This window comes from Pimephales promelas, chromosome 6 (assembly GCF_988280905.1).
Source record: "Pimephales promelas chromosome 6, fPimPro1.hap1.1, whole genome shotgun sequence".
NCBI lineage: Eukaryota > Metazoa > Chordata > Actinopteri > Cypriniformes > Leuciscidae > Pimephales > Pimephales promelas.
Genome location: NC_142774.1, coordinates 34,863,700 through 34,888,939, shown reverse-complemented (window position 1 = coordinate 34,888,939; position 25,240 = coordinate 34,863,700). Strand labels below are relative to the sequence as shown.

General features: G+C 37.2%; 1 protein-coding gene across 3 annotated transcripts in view; it reads right to left on the bottom strand.

The window, feature by feature from the left end:
* Positions 1 to 871: 871 nt before the first annotated feature.
* Positions 872 to 25,240, bottom strand: part of sdk1b (sidekick cell adhesion molecule 1b) — a 269,066-nt gene continuing 244,697 nt past the window's right edge. For all 3 annotated transcript variants that reach the window (XM_089132480.1, XM_089132482.1, XM_089132481.1), the window contains 14 exons: positions 25,109 to 25,179; positions 24,029 to 24,161; positions 22,278 to 22,334; positions 21,758 to 21,859; positions 19,549 to 19,664; positions 17,538 to 17,724; positions 16,090 to 16,227; positions 14,659 to 14,820; positions 12,188 to 12,313; positions 11,860 to 12,024; positions 10,140 to 10,277; positions 9,030 to 9,150; positions 8,136 to 8,265; positions 872 to 5,291 (listed from right to left, as the gene is read on the bottom strand). In XM_089132480.1, coding sequence (XP_088988606.1) covers positions 5,022 to 5,291; positions 8,136 to 8,265; positions 9,030 to 9,150; positions 10,140 to 10,277; positions 11,860 to 12,024; positions 12,188 to 12,313; positions 14,659 to 14,820; positions 16,090 to 16,227; positions 17,538 to 17,724; positions 19,549 to 19,664; positions 21,758 to 21,859; positions 22,278 to 22,334; positions 24,029 to 24,161; positions 25,109 to 25,179 — 1,916 coding nt within the window. In that variant the 3' untranslated portion in view covers positions 872 to 5,021. The remainder of the gene's footprint in view (positions 5,292 to 8,135; positions 8,266 to 9,029; positions 9,151 to 10,139; positions 10,278 to 11,859; positions 12,025 to 12,187; positions 12,314 to 14,658; positions 14,821 to 16,089; positions 16,228 to 17,537; positions 17,725 to 19,548; positions 19,665 to 21,757; positions 21,860 to 22,277; positions 22,335 to 24,028; positions 24,162 to 25,108; positions 25,180 to 25,240) is intronic.

The following is a 25,240-nucleotide window of genomic DNA, read 5'->3' as shown; positions in this document are numbered from 1 at the left end:
GCTAAAGTTGACTAAAAAGAGGAATAAAAAAATCATCTTTTGGAAATTGATCTTAATCCCTTAATTAGAAAAATGAGGAAAAATCCAACCTTTAAAGATACATATTTTCTTTGTGAATGAATAATGTATCATAAATCAATAAATGTTCTTCCTTAAAATACAGGGTGTGTTAGTCAGGACACCGCTATGTTGAATTCCCATAGAGTCAGGAAGATTTTTATTTTTAAAGGCCAGTTATTTCATGAATCCAGGATAATATGCATCCGGATAAAGTTCCGTTGGCCTTTGGAATTAAAATATCCCCACATCATCACACACCCTTCACCATACCTATAGATTGGCATGGTTTTATTTCAGTTAGCATAATAGCTAGTTTGATATGCATTGAAAGATGATCCAATGGAAAGTACCCCGTGCCAATCTCTAAATCTCATGCCAAACAAGGTCTAAACGGAGAATCAATGAATTATAAATAATTTACAGCCATTGTATAAATAATATGTAATCAAAAATCTGATTTTTGTAATTAAGCTAACATGTAGCATACATAGCTACCATGCCAAATAAACTGCATATACCATCTATCACTTGTGCCTTCTCACTGCACTGCTGCCAGACTATTATGCTAGTTTTCCAGTGAGACAGCTCTCTTCATTCTGCCATCTTACGTCCACTTATACAAAAAGTCACTTCACTTTGAAACCGTCTGCATTGCTATAGCAACCAATGCAAACAAGTCAGAAAATGACACCTACCGCCTCAACACATTTCATTGGATCACTTCCGTTCTACTGATCAGATCTGAAAGACAAAAACTGCTGAACGGCATGAGAATGTTTTAATGGAGTGTTTGAGACTAGAAATTGGAGCATTTTCTGTAAAATGAGTATCTCATCCATTTAATCATAGTAAAACAAGTGCACTACAATGATATCAGGAATACAGTGATACAGTGTTCTTACAGTAAGCCAAAAAAACATGTTGGCCTGGTTTTACTGACAGGGCTTAGATTAAGCCAGGATTAGGCCTTAGTTCAATAAGGACATTTAAATGTGCCTTAGAAAATAAAAACATTACTGATGCACATCTTGAGACAAACAACGGCACTGCCATATTGTCAGTTGCTTTCAGTTGAAGCATGCATGGGACTAGCAGTCTGTGAAACCAGGGGTTGGACACTTAAACCACACTTAAAAATGTATGAATGTCAATGCATTATACTATTAAAAATTCTGTAAATGTAATGCAAAACCTTCACACATCATTAAGTGTCCAAATATGTTTGGGGCCACTGCGTATCTCATCAGTGAATGTGTCATAAGAGATGATATTTCTGCTGTCTGCATCATGTACACACAGCACACTATTTTGGGCATTTAGTCACCAATAAGTTATAAGTAAAAATACCAGCCAGGAGGATAATGGCAGCAAAAATATGAACACAACATTACTCATGTCATGAGTAAAGTCACATTTATAGAGCATGTGTGGCTTAATGTGGCCTACAGTATTTGGGGATTTTAAGTTGAATGTGAGTGGTGCTTTCCAGTGCAAAATATAAAAGATCCAGAGTGACACATTACTATAATAATACGAGTTTTTAAAGGCCAACATCATTTTTTTTCTTTCCTTTCGTGAGTGTAAAGTCACAATGCACATACTTTTTTGACCCTTACTCATTTTAATTATGAGTAATCCAGTTAAATCCATTATGCTGCCCTCAGGTGCATATTGTATAACATGCATTGTGGGTAATACAGCTGTAGGAGGCATAACATTCCAGTAACAACTTTTCAAAGTGTTAACAACCTGCTTTGAAGTGCATATTACTCTCTCTGACTCATTCCGATCAATAGCACCTTGCATAGCTCTATCTTTGGATGTAACATTAGGTATTTCCCATCTGGATGTTCAACACAGGCAGAAATCTGTCCTCGTCTGTTTCTCCGTTTTAAATGGCAATAAATGCATAGAATAGAATTCGATTCTTCAGGCATGGAACCATATTCTACACAAGCAGATGTTTATGCAGTTACAATCTCTTCAAAGTGTTACTCCGCCATGACACATATGCTGGCTCGGTCCGAAATCGCATACTCTCGCATAAATAAGTAATACTTCACGAACGCTAAAAAAGTACATTCTACATAGTATGAATGTAATCTGGACGTACTACAGTACTTCTGCCATGTTGTGATTATCATGTGACCTTCCAGCGTCAGTTGCGCTTCACTGACGTTCACAAATCTTCTCCCGTGGCCTCATGGGTATACGTAATATGTCTTTCGGATAATTTTTGCCGACTCTTTTCTGAGTACTGTGAATTCGGACATACTTCAGTTTTTTTGCCTACTATACTAGGGAAGTACGCGATTTCAGATGCAGCTGCTGTGTCTGAAATCAAATACTTCCCTATACCTTATAGTATGCGAAAAACAGAATAGCAAATGTCCGAATAATATTTGGAATTGGAAAATGGTAGACGAAAAGTCCCTGGATGACCTATTATTTCCACTGAGATTTTGAAGTGTGTATTCGATGGACACTTTATTATTTGTCAATAGAGGATTTGTGAATGGACATAACTGAAGCTGGTAGGTCACCTGACAGTAACAACATGGCGGATGTGGTATGTACAAATTTCATTCATTCTACCCATAGTACTTTTTTAATGGTTGCAAAGTCAATTCAAATGTAGTACCTATTCACAGTGATACTTTACAAAACTGTTCTGAACGAAACGTGTGAAATCGATACTGCATAACTGGACACATGTTCATATACTTGCGTAGAGTATGTTTTAAGCCATATGTTGCGTTCAAGTCATGTCAGAATGGTCACACTTATGAGTTTCACATGAATGCCACCTTGTCGAAAGTCGAAAATACAGGGAAACTTCTTATATTCAAGCTCCATAGATAAAAAGTCAAGTTCGAAATCATAATTATAATATAATTATAAAAAATGACTTTTTCATCGATATTTTTCGATATATTTACTTTTTATCTCATAATTTTGATGTTGACTTTTTGATGTTATAATGACTTGGTGTCGTGATTTTTTATCTCTGTTTTGACTTGTTGTCATTTTATAATTGTTTTCAAGTCAATAATTTTGACTGTCATAATTGGTCGACATAATTTTGCCTTTCAATCTCATAATTTTGACTTTATCTCATGATTATTACAGTCATATTTTGAGTTTTTAATATCATAGTTTCAACTTTACATGTCATATATTGACTTGAACAACACACATGACATAGTTATGATTGAATGGTCTCATGATCTCATAATAACCTTTTGGTTACCAGCTTATATTATGATCTCACATTACGATCTCATAATTTCAACATTTTATCTCATATTGACTTTTTATCTCTTAATTTTGATGCTAACTTTTGTCGACTTGGTGTCGTGACTTTTTATCTCTGTTTTGACTTTCGTGTTATAATTGTTTTCAACTCAATAATTTTGACTGTCATAATTGTTCGACATAATTTTGCCTTTCAATCTCATAATTTTAACTTTATCTCATAATTATTACGGTCATAGTTTTGACTTTTTAATGTCATAGTTTCGACTTTATATGTCATATATTGACTTGAACACACATCACATAGTTATGATTGCATGGTATCAGCAGGACTTGAATACATCATCATCTCATAATAACCTTTTGGTTACCATTATGATCTCATATTTTCAACATTTTATCTCATATTGACTTTTTATCTCATAATTTTGATGTTGACTTTTTATCTCTGTTTTGACTTTCATGTAATAATTGTTCGACATAATTTTGCCTTTCAATCTCATAATTTTGACTTTATCTCATAATAATTACGGTCATAGTTTTGACTTTTTAATATCATAGTTTCGACTTTATAAGTCATATATTGACTTGAACACGACACATGACATAGTTAAGATTGTATGGTCTCATTATCTCATAATAACCTTTTGGTTACCAGCCTATATCTTTAACCATCGATGTACTCCAACCAACAAAACCTCCACACACCCGTTTTACCATCACGTGTACCGTATTCCATTTAGCTCTGATGCTCTTTCAAACTGCAATAAATATTTGTTCATATTTGAGATGAGAAATCTGTGTATATTTGGATTAGAAGGACGAATTCCCACATTTCTTATCCTCTCTCTGGGTGACTGGATTGTACATACACTGCAAGCCAGTCAAACAAACAGTGTGGATTGTGACTTGCTGAAATGATCCGCTGTGGGTATCACTAAAGAACTACATCGACTTGGCACAAATCTACTCTACAGTAAAAACGCTTTGTGTTTTTTTTGTACAAAATTGATCCTAAAAATATACACACATACAGAATATTTTACATACAGTATTGCTAACCTAAGAAAACGGTCCGCTGTGAGCACACATTTTCTTTCTTTTCCCACTTTTGGTTTAAGAGAGAGCTATACGTGTGCAAAGGCAGTATTTTCAGTGCTGCTTTTTGTCCAGAATGAAGCCGCCCGTCCCAGACACGAGAATAAACCACACACAAAACACATTTTTGTTCCAGTCTACCACTCACTGTACAAGTTTTCGGTGATGTTTCAACTTCGAGTTTTGGAGATCAGAGCGGGATTCAATGAATCACTCAAGCGTGTGTTTGCCCACACGCTACGACTAATCCCGGAAGGTTGCTATGGATGGGAATTCACAACAAAGGAATTCCCATCATCCGTTTTTGAGGGTCTTTGAGTCTTTAAAATTAATACCACCTCTTGCTAAAGAGTCTCACAGTGCAAAGTCTCCGCTTCTTCTGGGTCATGGTTAATCTGCGAAAATCCATCCGAAAATCATTAACACGTTAACAATAAGTTACTTCAACACCCCCCTCCCTTCCTTGAAGAGAGGAGGCCTAAAATACACGCTTCGGGGGAAACGAGAGACTTCTGTGAAAAAGCATTCTTTGTCGTTACTCCCGACAGTTTGATTCGTCCCGGACTTTCCGTCACCGGCTCCCCCGTTTGTATCAATTCATCGGTTCATTAGACAAACGAGGAGAAGCCGGTAACTGGAGTGCGTGTTCCTGGTGCGGGCTGCCCTGTGGGGGTGTAGACGCCCCCTACGCTGTGCTGGGTCACCACAGTCTGATAATACCCCCCCTCTGCATCCGTCATGGCACATTCCTCGTACCCTCCTCCGGTCTTCACGCTTTTGGGCTGCCGCTTCCACGAGTTGTAATAGGTGGGGTCGCTCATGTAGTGATTTACAAACGAGTGCTTGGGCTGATCATCTTCGTAGTCGCTGTCGCTCACCTTTACACGAGGGGGGACGGGACGGCACGGGTCCAAACCAGAGAGGAAAAGAGCAGACAGTAAAGTTACAGCATGAACGTAATTGTTGCCTGAGTGTTTAAAGATGTACAAAGAAAGTTTTTGTTTATCAGACTGGCACGATGGTGGTCTTGGGCTTATAGTGACACTTACTGGCATGGATGAAGCATAACCTAAAGTTGTTTTAAGTTACCGATGCCACTGTAGCAATACAGAGTAGTCCCATACATGACTAGCCTGGATGCCAGTCCGAACCCCGCCCATGACATGTTTTGGTCAGGAAGTTCGGTCTGGACTCGATCCATTGAGGAGTAATTATGATCAGTAAAAAAATGGTCGGGCCAATCAAATTGCCAGGGCGGGCTTTAAACAATGATCTGCAGTTACGGAATCATCACGTCATCAATGAGCGCTTAAGAAGTAGTTCACTTTAAAAAAAAAAAAGTTTTTCTTTCTTCAGTCGAAAATAAATTAAGGTTTTTGATGAAAACATTCCAGGATTTTTCTCCATATAATGGACTTCAATGGGAACCAAACGGTTCAGGGTCCAAAAGACAGTTTCAGTGCAAACTGCAAACTTTTCAAAGGGCTTTAAACGATTTCAGACGATGAATAAGGGTCTTATCAAACGAAACGATCGCTCATTTAAAAAAGAAATAAAAAAGTTTAAGTTTTATAAACTCAAATGCTCGCCTTGCTCTGTTCTGTGATGCACGTTCGTGACTCTCCTGTTCGAACTCGTTCATCAAAATGAACAAATCTTTTCCAGAGTCAACTCGTTCATTTCGTTCGTTGAATGAACCAAATGACACGGAAAAAGATTAGTTGATTTTGATAAACAAGTTCGAACAGGAGAGTCACAAACGTGCATCACAGAACAGAGCAAGGCGAGCATTTGAGTTTATAAAACTTAAACTTTGTTATTTATTTATTAAATGAGCGATCGTTTCGCTTGATAAGACCCTTATTCATCGTCTGGAATCCTTTAAAACCCTTTGAACAGTTTGCATTTTGCACTGAAACTTTTGGACCATGACTTTTGGACAAGGTCTTTTGGACCTTGAAGCGTTTGGTTCCCATTGAAGTCCATTATATAGAGAAAAATCCTGGAATGTTTTCATCAAAAACCTTAATTTCTTTTCGACTGAAGAAAGAATGACATGGATATCTTTGATGACATGGGGGTGAGTAAATTATCAGCAAAAGTTTTTTTTAAAAGTGAACTACTCCTTTAGTTTGAACTGGTTTACAACAAAGATGACTGCAGCTGGAGAATTGAGATGTATAGATTCCGCTATCGCGTCTGTTTTAGAAAGAAATCAACAGCGCGTTAATTTTAAAAGACGAACAGAGAACTGCAATAAAGGCATTTGTCGATCGTCAAGATGTGTTTGCCGTCCTTCCTATAGGATTCGGCAAAAGTTTAATTTATCAGCTGGCTTCGATGGTCGCTAAGAAGATGGGACGCAATGAAAAGCCAGTTGTCATTGTGGTTTCTCCTTTGGTCGCACTCAAGGAAGACCAAGTAAAAGAAGCAACCGAAATTATAAGCGGTGTATTTTTTAAAAAAAATATTAGATGATGCTACTCATCATTTTGTAATTAAATCATCATTAAATACATCATTAAAACATCATTTTGGCTCCCGGTCTCTTTTCTCTGAAGACTCAAATGAACACGCTTCTTCACCCTGGTCTCTTTCGTCGTCTCTCCATTTATTAAAATCAGTCAAGTCGTGCTCCAATCGTGTTATAAAGTTGATACAGGTCCGACAAATGCTAGCAGATTTGTTGGCTTTATTGTCGAGATCTAATTCTAAACGGAGAACTTGTTCGTATAACTCGCATTTTCTATTTCGTTCAAAAATGTTTTTCGAGTTTGCAAGTACTCCGCGAATCCTTAAATTCTTTTTGAAACACCTGCAAAGGTCATTAACACTCATTGATTTTTCTTTTAAATACTTTTTCCAGAGTGCGTGCAGTTCAGTTCTGTTGACAACTATTGTCAGCGAGTCACTCAACATACGTCACTTGCTCTGATTGGTTGTAGGTCTATCCAATTGAGTGCAGAGGGTTTTTTTTTCCATAGTTCGCTTAAGACACGCCTCATAATCAAAGCCCTATGAAGCAGTATTAGACTCACATTATGAATAGAATATGACTATGACGAAGTCAGGTTAGTACATGACATGAGGGGAAACATTTTAATATCATGTTCACGACTTTTTAAAGGGATAGTTCACCCAAAAATGAAAATTCTGTCATTTACTCACCCCAAGTTTTTCCAAACCTGTATGAATTTCTTTCTTCTGCTGAACACAAAGAAATATATGAAGAGTTCAGATGCAAAAGCCTCTAAGTGCCATTTGAAATTCTCTTCTAGAATAATCATTTTTATCAAGCTTGTATATTTAAATTCAGTAATTTCACTTAAATGGCAATTCATAGGTAATCTTCATTGCCATTTAAGTGAAATTACTTTACTTAAATATACAAGCTTGATAAAAATTAACATTCTTGAAGAAAATTTCAAATGACATTTAGAGGCTTTTGCATCTGAACTCTTCATATTTTGAAAAGAAAGTTGATGGTCACCATTGACTTCCATAGTATGGTTAAAAAAAAAAATACTAAGAAAGTCATTAGAGACGATCAACTATTTGGTTACCAGCCTTCTTCAAAATATATTTGTTTGTGTTCAGCAGAAGAAAGAAATTCATACAGGTTTGGAACATTTTGATGATAATGATTATTAAAACAAAAGATGTCTGTAAAACTCCTTCGTACCCCCATGGCAGTGTGTCTGTGTGTGTTATCATGTGTTTACCTCTGACTCAGACAGCTCAGTTGGTTTCTCTGTGAGGGTGGTGCTCTCTGTTAAAACAGCCCCATTGTAGTTGTTGCAGATGTCTTCATCAGAATAGTGGAGCCCACCTGGACTGGGCCGTGGAGGAGACCTGTGGCCCAAACACCGCAGTTAAAGATTACATTTTCACATTTTTTAGTGTGTACTGTGTATTATTGCATTTTGGTCATGAAAAAGGTCATGTGAAGTTACAAAGCAAAAAATTCCACTCCAAAGGGAGATTCTGAACGGAAACGCCTCCATTGCAGTCTAGAGATTTCTTCTGGGATTGAACATGTCACACTGTCCATAATATTAATCATTTCTGCCGAATCGTACACAAAAAAAAAGTTGACCAATCACAACACACTGGTCAAGCTGACCAATCAGAGCACATTGAGCTTTTCTAAAGGCGGGGCTTCATAGAGACGGGAACTACTGTAAACAGAGCATTACTGACAGACTAGGAAAAGAGGTGCTTGCACAATGAAACATTTTTTGAACACCTATAATAGACACCAAAAACAAAGCAAGACTTCTCTTATTATGGACCCTTTAACATTAAATTATCAGTTTTTGTGACTAAACACTGAATATAATCTGAGAAACTGAATATGACTTGATTTAAGGAGTCATATTAAAATTAAACTGAAGATGTATGCTATTTAAAGAAGAAATGAGAAGATAAATACATTTTTATAGTAGATTTCATGACTTTTCTCAGAATTAACGCCTCCTTTGAGCCACTTTACAGAAACTAGTGTCAAAGTGATTTTTAGTCGATGCATGGAGTCTATTTCCATCAACTACTGTAATACTAGCCTTTATATTACCATAATTTGATTATTATAAACAGCAGTTCAGATGAAACCACACCTTGATCCATTCTTCTTTAAGAAAGAGCTCTTCACGTTCAAATGTCTGCTGTTCAGCTCTAGGGCCGTGAAGCCGCCGTTGTCAAGGGTTACAGACTCTTCAACCGTAGTGATGTGCTTTCCTGTGGGAAGAATCACATCCATGTTAAGCAAACAAACACTGGGATGTGTTGACCGATTTAAGAAGTAGTTCACTTTAAAAAAACTAAAAAACTTTTGCTGATAATTTACTCACCCCCATGTCATCCAAGATGTCCATGTCTTTCTTTCTTCAGTCGAAAAGAAATTAAGGTTTTTGATGAAAACATTCCAGGATTTTTCTCTAAATAATGGACTTCAATGGGAACCAAACGGTTCAAGGTCCAAAAGACAGTTTCAGTTTCAGTGCAAATCTTATCTTTTTTTCGAGTCATTTCGTTCATTATGTCCGTTGAATGAACCAAATGACTCGAAAAAAGATTTGTTCATTCTGATGAACGAGTTCGAACAGGAGAGTCACGAACGTGCATCACAGAACAGAGCAAGGCGAGCATTTGTGCTTATAAAACAACGTTTTTTATTACTTTTTTTAAATGAGTGATCGTTTTGCTTGATAAGACCCTTATTCATCATCTGGAATCGTTTAAAGCCCTTTGAACAGTTTGCAGTTTGCACAGAAACTGTCTTTTGGACCTTGGACCGTTTGGTTCCCAGTAAAGTCCATTATAAGGAGAAAAATGCTGGAATGTTTTCATCAAAAACCTTAATTTCTTTTCGACTGAAGAAAGAATGACATGGACATCTTTGATGTCATGGGGGTGAGTGAATTATCAGCAAAAGTGTTTTTAAAAGTGAACTACTCCTTTAACTATATTCTCTTTATTTTACAGCATTCCCCAAAAATTACACAAATGACTGAATTGGAGCAACTACAAACACTTAGATTCTTTAAAAAGACTTCCAGAAATTGTCTAGGAAGCAAAAGAACAGCGATAATACCATAAGTTACAGTGATCGTACAGCATAAGTTAGAACGAGATCTATCTATATAAGCGAAACACAAGAATATGATCAATTCTCTTTATAATATTCTATACCTATTCTAATATATCTATATCTAAGAAAGTCTCACCTGTTCCACAGCTCCTGTACTTCTTGTTCTGTCCGAGCAGCAGCAAACCAAACACAACCATCAGGATGAGAATGAGACTGATCAACGCCATGACGATCAGGAACCACCACTCCTCATAGAAAGGCGTTTCAGACAGAGCTACAACAACAGACAATAATACTGCATTATTGTTCATATTACTGTACATACATGAGGGAATAAAATATATATGTACAGTGAAAAGTAATGTCCGGAGGAAACATTTGAACAATATTTGTGTTTAATGACACTTCAGGTTCTATTAATCAATCAAAATGTGAGGAGTATGTTAAATTGGGTGGAAGAATACATTAAACTTGGTATTAAAATGACAAAACTATTTGTCAAGAAAGGGAAACTCCAGCATATATTTAAATATGGTTTTATTGTGTTATGCAAAAAAAGGCATAGAAAAACAAAAAGCCCACAGGAAATAAAGCATACACGGACTACAATGTAATCCGTTATTAATATTTCAGCAGACATTCCTCTGGGCACTGGCTCGCTAAACTTTACGCATGTGTCGTGCTTAACTTCTTTCCAATCCTCCTCAACTTCTTCCCAAGTTGAGCTTCATTGGAAGACCTGCATGACTTATCACAGTTGCTTCTGGCCATTTTCACTGAAACTCACAAAATAACATCTAGTAATATAGCAAACACTAATGATTTATAGAATTATAGGCTATGAAAGATTGGGATGACCACTTGGCCAAAAAACGACGTCCACACAATTTGGTGTGTTTCATTGCATCATGACAAGTGATGCAATTAAAACGTTGAATGCGTACATTAGTTTTACACTCCAGGTGCAACTTCACAATATAAATACAAAACATTTAATAAGAAGTTTGGATAAAGTGTGAAGAAGCCAATTTTCGTAGGTCAGACATGACTTTTGGTCACTACTGTATTTTCTTCTTTTTTTTATTCAGCAAGGATGCATTAAATTTATTAAAAGTGACAGTAAAGACATTTATAATGTTGAAACGTATAAAAAAATAAATTTTAAATATTAAATTTAAACTGTTACTGTTATGACACTTCATTTCCCACAAATCCTTTCACCTTTTAAATAGACTTTATTTAAATATTTAATAAATTACATTTTAAATATTAAATTAAAAAAAGTGGTTTCCACAAAAATATTAAGCAAAACAACTCTTTTCACCATTGATAATAATACGCAAATGAGCATATTAGAATGATTTCTGAAGCATCATGTGACACTGAAGACTTGAGTAATGATACTGAATATATAGCTTTATCATCCCAGGAATAAATTACATTTTAAAAAATTATAAAAATAGAAAGTTTAAATCAGTCTAATAATAATATTTCACAATATTACTGTTTTTACTGTACATTTCAACCTTGTTCCTTATGTGTGTGAATTTGCAGTGTGACACTAGATGGCAGCAGAGGCCGCAGAGTGAGTATACAGCGCTCTACATCATCAATTAAATAGACACTTTACACTGAAATGGTGTACTAATGTCCATACTAATACTTTAAACTGTAAAATGACCTTTAACATGAATTGATGAAGTATGCAATATAGTTTGGAGTCATTATAAATGCCATATCTAATTTGTTGTAAACAAAAACAAAGCTATGGGACAGATGTGCAGTCTGTTGAATCGGTTGTTGTTTGCAATTGTCCAGTAAGCCACAGTGGTGTGATATATAATGAGGAAGATTACCAGACATAGCGGTGGAAGGCTGACTGGGGTCGCCGTAGCCCAAGCGATTGACCGCGATGACACGGAATTCATAGGCCACACCTGAACGTAGGCGGTCCAAACTGATGGTGTACGAGAAGCTTCCAGGTGGGAGATGCTTGACAAATGTATCCCATAATCCTTCATCTGAAAAGGTAAGATTTCAAAAGGGAGCGTAAGGAGGAGAAAGATGGAAGAGGTGGAAGTGAGAAGAGGAAGGTTAATCGAGAATAAGCCTGGTTTTACAAGACCGATTGAAAAGTCAAGGGTAGATCTGAAGTAAGCAGATGGGCAATGAATTGCTGCTTACCTGATGGACGAGCCTCAATGACATATCCCGTGACGGGTCCCGCCCCTTCTACGCCCTCTGACCAATGAAGCGTCAAAGCCGAAGCGGATTTTGTGACTGAGGTGTGCAAGGGCGAACCAGGGGATCCTAAAAAATAGAAGCTATTTTATTTCTATCTGAACGATTAATAACACCACACAAAGATCCTAATGGATCTGGTCATTTTTATCAATAAGAACTGTTCAGACTGACATATAGGCTTCAAATATCAGGGTGACGGAATGAAAATTATGGATTTTTTTTTAAATAACTGAATACTTATTAAACATATTCTCTGCAGCTTCCAGCTAAGGAGTGTAAAACAGGCAGCTCTGCCATCCTGCAGTGGTTTAGATTTCATAAAGGTCACATTGAAGCTGTAGGGATACATCTTCATCAAAACATGCTCTTTATTGGTTACTGTGACCTGACAACACATTCAGTTTACTGTTATCACACTTCATTTCTCACAAATTCTTTCACCTTTTAAATAAACTTGCTGATCCTAAATGTCATGATTCAATTTACTCGTTCCCTGTTAACACAGACATAGAATGTCTCTCTCTCTCTCTCTGTGTGTGTGTCTGTGCCAATGACCAATCACCAACCAAAGTAGTAACATCGCTAGGAATCTATGCTGTTACCATAGTATTTGGACATATTTCTATAGACATGTGCCATGGTATTTTTTTTTTGTTTGTCTACTTAGTATTTTCCATTTTTAAGAATGGTAGTTTAGAACAATAAGTCATAAGTACTATGAAATACAGTAACACAAATGGAAATAAGGGAATTTCATAGTGACCAAAATCACACACATATATATATATATATATATATACTAAGCATAAGGGATTTCTTTCAAAACCATTAAAAAAATCTCACAAACCTATTTGAACGGTAGTGTCAGCTTATATTTTATCTACTATCTATCTACTAAGAAAGAAAGAAAGAAAGAAAGAAAGAAGGAAAGAAAGAAAGAAAGAAAGAAAGAAAGAAAGAAAGAAAGAAAGAGGGAGGGATGAAGGAAGGAAGGAAGGAAGGAAGAAGGAAGAAAGGAAGGAAGGGGGAGGGAGAAAGGAAGGAAGGAAGAGGGAGGGAGAAGGAATGGGGAGGAAGGAAGGAAGGAAGGAAGGAAGGAATGGAGTAAGGAAGGAAGAAAGGAAGGAAGGAAAGAAGGAAGGGAGAGAGGAAGGAAGGAAGGAGGAAAAGGGAAAGAAGGAAGAGGGAAGGAGGAAGGAATGAAGGGGGAGGATAGAAGGAAGAACAAAGGAAGGAATGAAGGAAGGAATGAAGGAAGGAAGGAAGGAAGAGGGAGGGAGAAGGAAGGAAGGAATGGGGAGGGAGGAAGGAAGGAAGGAAGGAAGGAAGGAAAAAGGAGGAAGGAAGAAGGAAGGAAGGAATGGAGAGGAAGAAAAGAAGGAATGGAGTAAGGAAGGAAGAAAGGAAGGAAGGAAGGAAGGAACGAAGGAAGGGAGAGAGGAAGGAAGGAAGGAAGGAAGGAAGGAGGAAAAGGGAAGGAAGGAAGAGGGAAGGAGGAAGGAATGAAGAGGGAAGATAGAAGGAAGAACGAAGGAAGGAATGAAGGAAGGAAGGAAGAAGGAAGGAAAGAAGAAGGAAGGAAGGAAGGAAGGAAGGAAGGGGGAGGGAGAAAGGAAGGAAGGAATGGAGTAATGAAGGAAAGAAAGAAACTTGTTGGCTGCATTTGCTTTGCTATCTGGCCCTAATCACCCACTGACTAACTAAACACAGAAAACAGTTTTGTGAATTCATGAGTAGAAAATCAACTGTATTCATCTACAAAACTACTTTCAACAATTTAAGGCCTTCAAGATGATCAGAAACACATTCACTCCAGTGTATTTACACTTTAGACTGCTAGTGTACCCTGGAGTACCATGTCAATGTGGTATGAATTATTATTTCAGTACCATATAGGACATATACAAGGACCTCATTATTTACATTTTTTTGCTTAAAATTCTGTCCGTTTACTTAAGTGCTTACACGCCATCATACACCATACTGACCAATCAGAGTCCAGCGCTACATGAGTCAGCTTCATCTCATCTGAGGACCATTCTAAAGTGAAAGCTGGCTGTGTGAGGCTCAACATCCCACCACAATGAAGACACTGTCATGAGAATGTGCAAGTGCTCAAAGGCTACATAAAATCACACATTCTCATTACAGAGCACTAATCAAACCATGACGTTCACACAGCCTTCTTTTAATTTCCATCCCTAACTAATTTGAAGAATTAAAATAATGAAATGCCATCTCTCTAGTGGGTCCCAGGGTTTAGAAAGGTGTTTTTTTTTAAAGAAAATGCAGTCATTTCATATTCAACAATTAATTCAATCCAAAGAAAGCCTCCAGCTCTTGTGTCTGTAACTGCAGGCGATGTTGCTCGATTTATTATGAGTTATTACTTTCACGTTTCATACTCATACCTTCCACTGGTCCTGCAGTGACATTGGCTTCCAGTTCGGGTCCGTAAGCAATGGTTCTGGCCTTAACCTTGAAGCGATATGTCACGGCCCTCTTCAGGTCACGAACTTTCAGCCAGCGCTGCCAGTTCCCCTTGATCTCCACTGTAACTGTCTTACTGACACCTGTCACATCAAGAAGGGTCTTTATGAATATTGTATATACTCTCACCTAAAGGATTATTATGAACACCATACTAACACTGTGTTTGACCCCCGTTTGCCTTCAGAACTGCCTTAATACTAAGTGGCGTTGATTCAACAAGGTGCTGAAAGCATTCTTTAGAAATGTTGGCCCATATTGATAGGATAGCATCTTACAGTTGATGGAGATTTGTGGGATGCACATCCAGGGCACGAAGCTCCCGTTCCCCCACATCCCAAAGATGCTCTATTGGGTTGAGATCTGGTGACTGTGGGGCCATTTTAGTACAGTGAACTCATTTTCATGTTCAAGAAACCAATTTGAAATGATTTGAGCTTTGTGACATGGTGCATTATCCTGCTGGAAGTAGCCATCAGATGATGGGTACATGGTGGCCATAAAGGGATGGACATGGTCAGAAACAATGCTCAGGTAGGCCGTGGCATTTAAACGATGCCCAATTGGCACTAAGGGGTCTAAAGTGTGCCAAGAAAACATCCCCCACACCATTACACCACCACCACCACCAGCCTGCACAGTGGTAACAAGGCATGATGGATCCATGTTCTCATTCGGTTTACGCTCAAATGTCTCAACAGAAATCGAGACTCATCAGACCAGGCAACATTTTTCCAGTCTTCAACTGTCCAATTTTGGTGAGCTTTTGCAAATTGTAGCCTCTTTTTCCTATTTGTAGTGGAGATGAGTGGTACCCGGTGGGGTCTTCTGCTGTTGTAGCCCATCCGCCTCAAGGTTGTGCGTGTTGTGGCTTCACAAATGCTTTGCTGCATACCTCGGTTGTAACGAGTGGTTATTTCAGTCAAAGTTGCTCTTCTATCAACTTGAATCAGTCGGCCCATTCTCCTCTGACCTCTAGCATCAACAAGGCATTTTCGCCCACAGGACTGCCGCATACTGGATGTTTTTTACCCTTTTCACACCATTCTTTGTAAACCCTAGAAATGGTTGTGCCCAGTAACTGAGCAGATTGTGAAATACTTCAAATTGCTTAAATAACCTTTCTTTCCCATTCTGACATTCAGTTTGGAGTTCAGGAGATTGTCTTGACCAGGACCACACCCCTAAATGCATTGAAGCAACTGCCATGTGATTGGTTGATTAGATAATTGAGATTAATGAGAAATTGAACAGGTGTTCCTAATAATCCTTTAGGTGAGTGTATAACTGTACTCAAGACTCTTTTTTATTATTACAATTTTTGAATGATTATATCTCTTCATCCTGCTCACCATGAACTGGTGCGGTGGGCTCATAGACCACTCTGTATCCTTCCACCACTCCATTGGGCTGCAGAGGAGCTCCCCATGACACATTCACTGAGCTTCCCGTCACCTCCGAAAACACCACATGACTGGGTGCTCCAGGAGCTTGAGAGAGAAAAGACACATCTCAGAAACATTCTTCTGCTAAATAAAATCATTTCCATAAAAACAACCAAAAATAATATAGAAGTAACACAAATACACTACTATTAAAATATCTGTTCAAACATCTGTACCACAAAAATATTAGAATATTGGAAGGATTTTCTGATGGTTCATGTGACATTGAAGACCTTGCTATCAAAGGAAAAAATTACATTATTTTGTTATTGTAATAATATTTCACATTGTTACTGTTTTTAATGCATTTTTTATTAAATAAATGCAGACTTGGTGAGCATAAGAACATTACAAATCTCACCCATTATTATTATTAGTCATGTATTTTTTATTTAATTATTGTTATTATATGTACGTATTCATTTATTTATCCTACAAGGATATTATGTTCATTTCTAAACATGTACATTATCTTAAAGTTTATTTACCTATTTTTATTCATTTATTATTATCATTACTATCATTGTTATAGTCATATTTCTATGCATGTTTAATTATTCGGCAGAAAGGGACAAAACGTTGTAACATTAACAATGTGAAAAGTTTCTAAATAAATAAATATGTACTGTATATATATTCTAATGATTAAAGTGCACAACAAATAAAGTTATAGTGTTATTGAAAGAATTGATTCAGTGTTTTGTTTCCAACACACGCTGTACTGTAAGTGGCAGACCAATCACAGCAGACTGGGCTGTCTGACCAATCAGAGCAGATTAGGCTCACTTAAAGGGGGGTTTAGATAGACTCAAACTTTGAACTAATCGTTTCAGACACTTTGAAAAAAAGAGGTGATGTGCAATGTATATTATGAGAAAATGTAAGTGGTTTTAGACTCAATGCAAATACATATATTGTAGGAGACCTTTCAAATAGTATAATAGGGCCACTTTAAGTGTTTTCACAAAAAATGAGCTGTACATTTCTGCTTTTAAACCACAATGTCTTGCTCTTTAGACTTTCCCATGTAAGTGCATTAGAGTAAACATGATTTTTAACTGTCTAGAGTCAATAGAACTTGAGCCCAGAACATTCCTTTAATAAAACTATCACAGTATGCCTGAATATGTTCAATCTGCATTACAGCAAATGGTAATGTAAAGGTTCAGTCAAACTTGTTTTCATTTGCTAAATTTTGCAAAAAAGACTCTTATAGAAAAAAGTGCCACATTTACTATCTTAACAGAAGCAGTGATACCAGAGGAATGACATGTCTGACAATGTTTTGGACGTCTCGGTTTGTTGTCTGGTGCGCGTGCATCCGGATGAGCGTAACGGGTCTCAGCGGGACTCACCAGCCTGCAGGGTGCGTCCTTTACGGGCTGCACTGAGTGGCCCGTCACCCGCCGTGTTAAATGCAGACAGTTGTACATGGTAAGTGGTGTAGGATGTCAGGTTCTTTAGGTGCACGGATGTATCTGGCACAAACAAAACTAGCTCCTTCTCCGTCTCATTCTGCCTGTCCTTTTCCCAGTAATGGATCTGTGGGACACATATACAAAATTAAAGGAATATTCACCCAAAAACTCTAAAAGAGTATATTTTGAATACTGTGCTTGTCGCTCCTTTCCATGCATTTACAATGAATAGAGACTGGAGATTGCATTATATTACTCAGCAGGTGAGTAAGGTATTTTACTGAACAGATAAATTGCCATATGTAGCTTAAAGTTACATAGTGTACCTTTAAAAAATCTTACGCCAAATTACGAAAGAGTCTATTCGGTAACGCTTAACTTGACTGACATGACACCTTCATAACCATGACATGACATATGTCTTGAATATGAAGTAGGGTTTATGCACGTTTATGACAACTGTCATTGAGTGTCTTTTGCTCAATAAAGACATTCTGAAAGCAAATATGACATTAAGATGTCTTTGTTATGATATCTTGACATAAACCATAAAATCATAACCTGTCAGTGTCTTTGTCATGACAACTTGACATAAAAATAAGTCATGGTTGGTTTTGACATTGGCTGTCATGAGGCCATTATAACTGTGTCATGAATATTTTTCGTGACCTCAACTAAAGTAGTACTACATTAAAAAGTTATAATGGCTTCATGACAGCCAATGTCAAAACCAACCACCTGACAGTTTAATGTAATGTTAACCAACAAACCTAGGTGGTTTCTTAAGATGTCATGTTTATGACAGGTTGTGTTGTCTTAGTGACATCTCAAATGTCATATTTGCATTAAAAATGTCATAACTGAGTGAATGACACTTGATGACAGTTGTCACAAACATGCATAAAACTTCCTTCATATTCATAACATATGTCATGTCATGATTATGAAGGTGTCATGTTAGTCTTATGAACATCCTTTCAAGTAAAGTGTTACCGTATAGTCTTACATTTATGATATTTTTATAAAATGTGTGCTGTTTTGGAAGCTTAAATGCTACATTCATCATTCACTGAGCAACTAAGTACATTTTTATGAATGCCTCCTTCTGTGTTCCAAGGTAAAAAGAAAGTGATACGGATTTTGAATGATATGAGGGCAATACCGAAGTGTATATTCTAACATTTATGATGTTTTTATAACATATGTGCTGTTCTGGAAGCCTAAATGCTACATTCATCATTCATTGAGCAACTACGCGTACATTTTTAAGAATGCCTCATTTTGTCTTCCAAGGTAAAAAGAAAGCAATGCGGATTTTGAATGATTCCAGGGCAAGAAAATGATGACAAATGTTTCATTTTTAGGTGAACTAATTCTTTAAATAAACAAACACACCGAAACAAGAATGAAATAAGAAATGTGAATTGATACTTTGTGTGTTTGTGGACAGAACAGAAGGATTCACAAGCAATTCCTGTTCAAATGTCTATGAGAGACAGATGTACAGATGGCGTAAATAGGAAAACAACGGTGGAAGCTAATGCGGTGAAATCAACAGATGACGGTGAGATAAGGGAAGACAGACTGCAGATGAACGACGGTTTATTTATGCCGGTAAACAGATGGACTGCCTGACTGATTTTGGAAATACTTTTCATAAAAGCCAGGTCTCACAACTGACTAAACAATTGTGCATTATGTATTCATGCATTGAAATTTTTGCCACATAGTGTACAATGTGGCAAACGCATAATGTGCATGGGAATTATAGGTAATTTCTAGGGGTGAAAATATGCATTTGACAATTAAAAATGTTGAATATAATAATAACCAATTATACAGTCCTTAATGATACTGAATGTCTCATGGGTCGTTCACATGATAATTACGAATCATATGGATAATGTTTTGTGCATGCATGTGAGTAAAAAAAAATAAATATCGTCACCTTGTATCCCTGAATTTTTCCATTTTGTGTCTCGACGGGTGGAGGCTGCCACTCTACGTCCAGTTGACTGGAGGACACGGGTTTCACCTGAATGTTCTGAGGAGCCACTGAAGGAGCTGTGAACACATGCACACAATTATAATTTTGAATTGAGCAACAAACAAATCAAACGTGCAAGTGTCGACTTCCACAGTTGGAAAACCATTTACTTCATAGACTATCTGTCTCATATAAAGGCCAAATATCAGATGACATTTCTCTGTGGCATAATGGACAGTGACTAAACTGAAAGGAGACAGAGGTTTAGTGATTTATTGACACACTGAAATCTGTAAAATGTAACATCTCTGTAAACAGGCCAGCTGTCAAATCTGTTTTCAACATTTATAATGATCTTAAAGGAGTATTTTTGCTAATAATTTACTCACCCCCATGTCATCCAAGATATCCATGCCATTTTTTCTTCAGTCAAAAAGAAATTAAGGTTTTTGATGAAAACATTCCAGGATTTTTCTCCATATAATGGACTTCAATGGGAACCAAACGGTTCATGGTCCAAAAGACAGTTTCAGTGCAAACTGCAAACTGTTCAAAGGGCTTTAAGCGATTCCAGACGATAAATAAGGGTCTTATCGAGCAAAACGATCGCTCATTAAAAAAAAAAAGTTTTAAGTTTTAAAAGCTCAAATGGTCGCCTTGCTCTGTTCTGTGATGCGCGTTCGTGACTCTCCTATTTATCAAAATGAACGAATCTTTTTTCGTGTCATTTGGTTTATTCAACGAACAAAATGAATGAGTTGTCTCTGGAAAAGATTCGTTCATTTTGATGAACGAGTTCAAATAGCAGAGTCCCGAACGTGCATCACAATACAGAGCAAGGCGACCATTTGAGCTTATAAAACGTATTATTATTTTTTTTTTTAAATGAGCGATCGTTTTGCTCAATAAGACCCTTTTTCATGGCCTGGAGTCGTTTAAAGCCCTTTGAACAGTTTGCAGTTTGCACTGAAACTGTCTTTTGGATCTTGAACCGTTTGGTTCCCATTGAAGTCCATTATATGGAGAAAAATCCTGGAATGTTTTCATCAAAAACCTTAATTTCTTTTCGACTGAAGAAAGAATGACATGGATATCTTGGATGACATGGGGGTGAGTAAATTATAAGAATTTTTTTTTTTAAATTGAACTAAATATGCAATTTCATTGTAAATACTGTACATTTCATAGATCTGTTGTTTAGTTGGGCTTGGTCTCATTATAGTCTGTGTGTGACTTTGAGCTGTATGTGTCAAATTCCCATTTCAGCTCATTCTACACTCCTATAAAGAGAGATATGTAATTAAGATGGCCTTGTTGTCTTTGTGTGTTAAAGTCACGCCAGAGGGACGTTGCATTTAATGAAGTGCCATCCCTCTCATTCGGATTTTTCAGAGAGGTCAGATGTGCACACTAATCTGATTTGTGCACATGGCTCATTTTTTAAATTAGCTTAGGTAATGGGCTTTCACAATGCTCTACATAGATCAGTTTACAGTTAAATTAGCTTTGACATGTGCAGTGATACATGTTAACACACAAACACATCCTATAGACTGAAAGAAGGTCATATCTACTCTATTTCACTTCAATACATCATTCATGAAAGATCTTGTACATGAGGAGTATAGAGATAGAGCAGATCCGACATTATACAAATATCTGACGTCGGTTTACCCTCAGTGAAGACATTACTGACTGTTTTATACAAGTACCCCACCAGGCAGTACATCACTGGCTAAATTGATTTGTGCTGCATAGTGGGAACTGGTCTATATCGTGTATCAATAGGTCACGCAAATGGATCCACTCTGTGTTGTCTAATAGTTTGTGCAGATAATTGGTCCACACTAGGCGATTCAAGCCCCTCTTTTCTTTCCCATACAGATGCTAACCAGATAAAACAGGTTGTGTGACAGGAATGATTGCATATAATTTTCATCTCACTCATGTGTGAATGTACTCCTTATTAACATTACCTGAGCGCTAAGTGCTCAGACCAGACCAAATATCAAATATAGTGTTTAATTGCAGGTCAGATAATGAGATATCAGATGCATATCAGCAAACAACAACTGCATTTCAAAAGCACTTTGTGTTTACCGTGCAAGTTTGTGGTTCAAGTTTGAGAACTGAGTCACAGGATTGATCCTAATAAGGCATAAACACATACCAGCTTCTCCCACAAAAACCTCTACAGGTGCACTTGAAGGGCTTTCTCCAACAACATTAAATGCCGTCATGACAATCGTGTATCCTCTGTACTTGCTGAGCTCTGAAAAACACCATTAGAGGCAAAAATAAATAAAATGGAAGCTTAAAAGTGCGAAGAGTGCTGAAGAAGTAGTTCAGAGAAACGCAGAGAAAGAGACCCCAAAAAATGAGAAAACAATTTTAAAAATTGTAGGCGACAGAAAAGGGACGTGGATATGAGAAGGAGGGTGTGGAAATGAGGTGGAGAACAAAATAGATTTACATTTTTCCCCTTCCTCACATGCAGATCATGACAGGACCAGAGGCTAAACAACAAAGCGTAAAGACTAGGGGAAGTGTTTGTTATGGAGGTAGAGGAGATCAGAGGATAGAACAGGGAGTTTGAAAGCCTTCGGGCGTGAATGGGACTCTGTTAACACTTCAAAGATTACAACTATTGAAACAACTCAGCAATTAAAATAATATCAAAAAATACTTACGCGTTAATTCAAATTCTGTTAATGAAGGGCTGCTCACTGTCTTAAAAGTGCTCTTAGCTGTTTGAGTAGTGAAATAAACCCAGAGAGAGATAGAGAGAGGAGAAGAGAATAAGAGAGTTATTACACAAGGGACAATGCTTAATATATGCATTTAAGAACAGAAGACTAAACAGTCATGTGAAACGGAAAGTAGCACAACATTGACAAAACATATTTATCACATTTGTTTTTTATTGGCGATATCATTATGAAAATGACACATTTCACCTGGAAAAAAAAATACAAATCAAAAAAAAAATTCAGTTTGAGTCCAAAATTCAAGCTGTGAATTTGAAGAGAGAGAGAGATACTATCAAAAGATAGAAAGACAGACAAATAGATAGATAGACAGACAGACAGACAGACAGACAGACAGACAGACAGACAGACAGACAGACAGACAGACAGACAGACAGACAGACAGACAGACAGACAGACAGACAGACAGACAGACAGATAGATAGATAGATAGATAGATAGATAGATAGATAGATAGATAGATAGATAGATAGATAGATAGATAGATAGATAGATAGATAGATAGATAGATAGATATTGGCAACCAAAAGAAAACAGAATGTGTGATCACTGTTTGACAGGTGAGGTTGAGACGGAGATGCACTTTCTCCTAAAATGTGAAGCGTTCAAAGACACAAGGGACCTTTACTTTAACAAATTTAACTATATAATCCCAAATTTCATAGACCTGGATGACATATCCAAATTAAACTTTCTCCTGGGAGAAGGAGACAAAAATTATCTTGCTGCCCAATATATTCAAACATGCCACAACCTGAGGGGCAGTGAATGAGTGATCGACACACACACACAAATATATCCAAATATTGTGTTAAGTGTTTATGTATGTATATATGCATGTATATGTATATATATATGTGTGTATATGTGTATATATGCGTGTATGTATATATATATGTGTGTGTATGTATATGTATATGTGTATAGAGTATTTGTATATGTTGTATATGCTTTGGCAACATTGTTTGAAAAACTTTCATGCCAATAAAGCCCCTTTGAATTGAATTGAATTGATAGATAGATAGATAGATAGATAGATAGATAGATAGATAGATAGATAGATAGATAGATAGATAGATAGGCAGTCAGGCAGACAGACAGACAGACAGACAGACAGACAGACAGACAGACAGACAGACAGACAGACAGACAGATAGATAGATAGATAGATAGATAGATAGATAGATAGATAGATAGATAGATAGATAGATAGATAGATAGATAGATAGATAGATAGATAGATACTAATATAGATAGATAGATAAATACTAAGATAGATAGATAGATAGACAGACAGACAGACAGACAGACAGACAGATAGACAGACAGACAGATAGATAGATAGATAGATAGATAGATAGATAGATAGATAGATAGATAGATAGATAGATAGATAGATAGATAGATAGATAGATAGATAGATAGATAGATACTAATATAGATAGATAGATAAATACTAAGATAGATAGATAGATAGATAGACAGACAGACAGACAGACAGACAGACAGACAGACAGACAGACAGACAGACAGACAGACAGACAGACAGATAGATAGATAGATAGATAGATAGATAGATAGATAGATAGATAGATAGATAGATAGATAGATAGATAGATAGATAGATAGATAGATAGATAGATAGATAGAGAATGAAAGACAAACAAACTAACCTCTGAGCTCAGGACTGATTGTTGATTGGTTGGTTGCTGTCTTTGGCTCGTCTGGGTTGTTCTCACGTGGAAGTTCCCGGTAATACACGCGATATCCCACAAGAATCCCGTTGACAGTTCCCTCAGCGGGCGGCTGCAGACAGACATATCCAGTTTAGCAAACTGCCATCTAATTACTCTATTTAACTCAGGTTAGGAAATATTCACCTGACTATTCGGCACATGACCTGTGATGCTGCTTAATGAAAGATTGTTGAAGACCGCGTCTATGAAGCCCGCTGCCGGCTAATTAGCAGTTCGAGACGCTGACAGAAAGTAATTACTGCACAATGCACGTCAGCCCAGGAGATGGCACAGATCAACAGAGGACAAGTTAGCTGAGACCGCAGGTCAGTCGAGGCCTGATCTGGTTGTTCTTACTCTGAGTCTCTCGAACATGCGTTCTCACTCTCCCATTCTATCATGGACGTGTCTTATTTAGTATGTGATCAGTGTTATAGGCAAAGTTAATTAAGATGGGGTCAAAACAGGCCAGCTTTGTAAATGTATCCGTATGTGTGTGAATAGATTGAGGAGGTACGTGAAATGCCTGCTAACTAATTAGAGGGTAAAAAGAGTAAGGCTAAGAACCTGCTTGCCAAACATAATTAACATTGAGAGGGCCAGCTGAATACTTTGCACACAAGTCTGCTATTAAACGCTGCTGGACAATTTGAACCCCTGAACCTTCAGATAAATGGAAAGACAGGAAAAGTTATTGTGACACCAACTTGTGCTAAAACTCTGTTCTAAAACTGCAAAAAGTGAGCATTTTAAGGCATCACAGGCGATCTCTCGACTTAAAGACTGTTCCAGCGTTATACTGCCCTCGAAGATAACTCGTTTAGACAATGTTTTACCCATAAGGGAATCCCATCATCAGATAATGCATACGTTGCAACAAGGTCAGTGAAAAAGTCCATTGAGAGTAGAGTGAAATACTGATGATAAATATAGCTAGACTACCGTGGAAAAGTTTGTGGTAGGTATGATCTTTATATGTTTTTGAAAGCATTCTCTAGTTTTAGCTCATTGTTTTACCTGCCACTGGACGATCACAGATGTAGTGGTTGAAGGTTTGACGTTCAAAATGACGGGTGCTTCATCGGGCACTAAACAAACACAGACAAATAGATTCAATCAATCAATCAATCAATCAATCAATCAATCGTT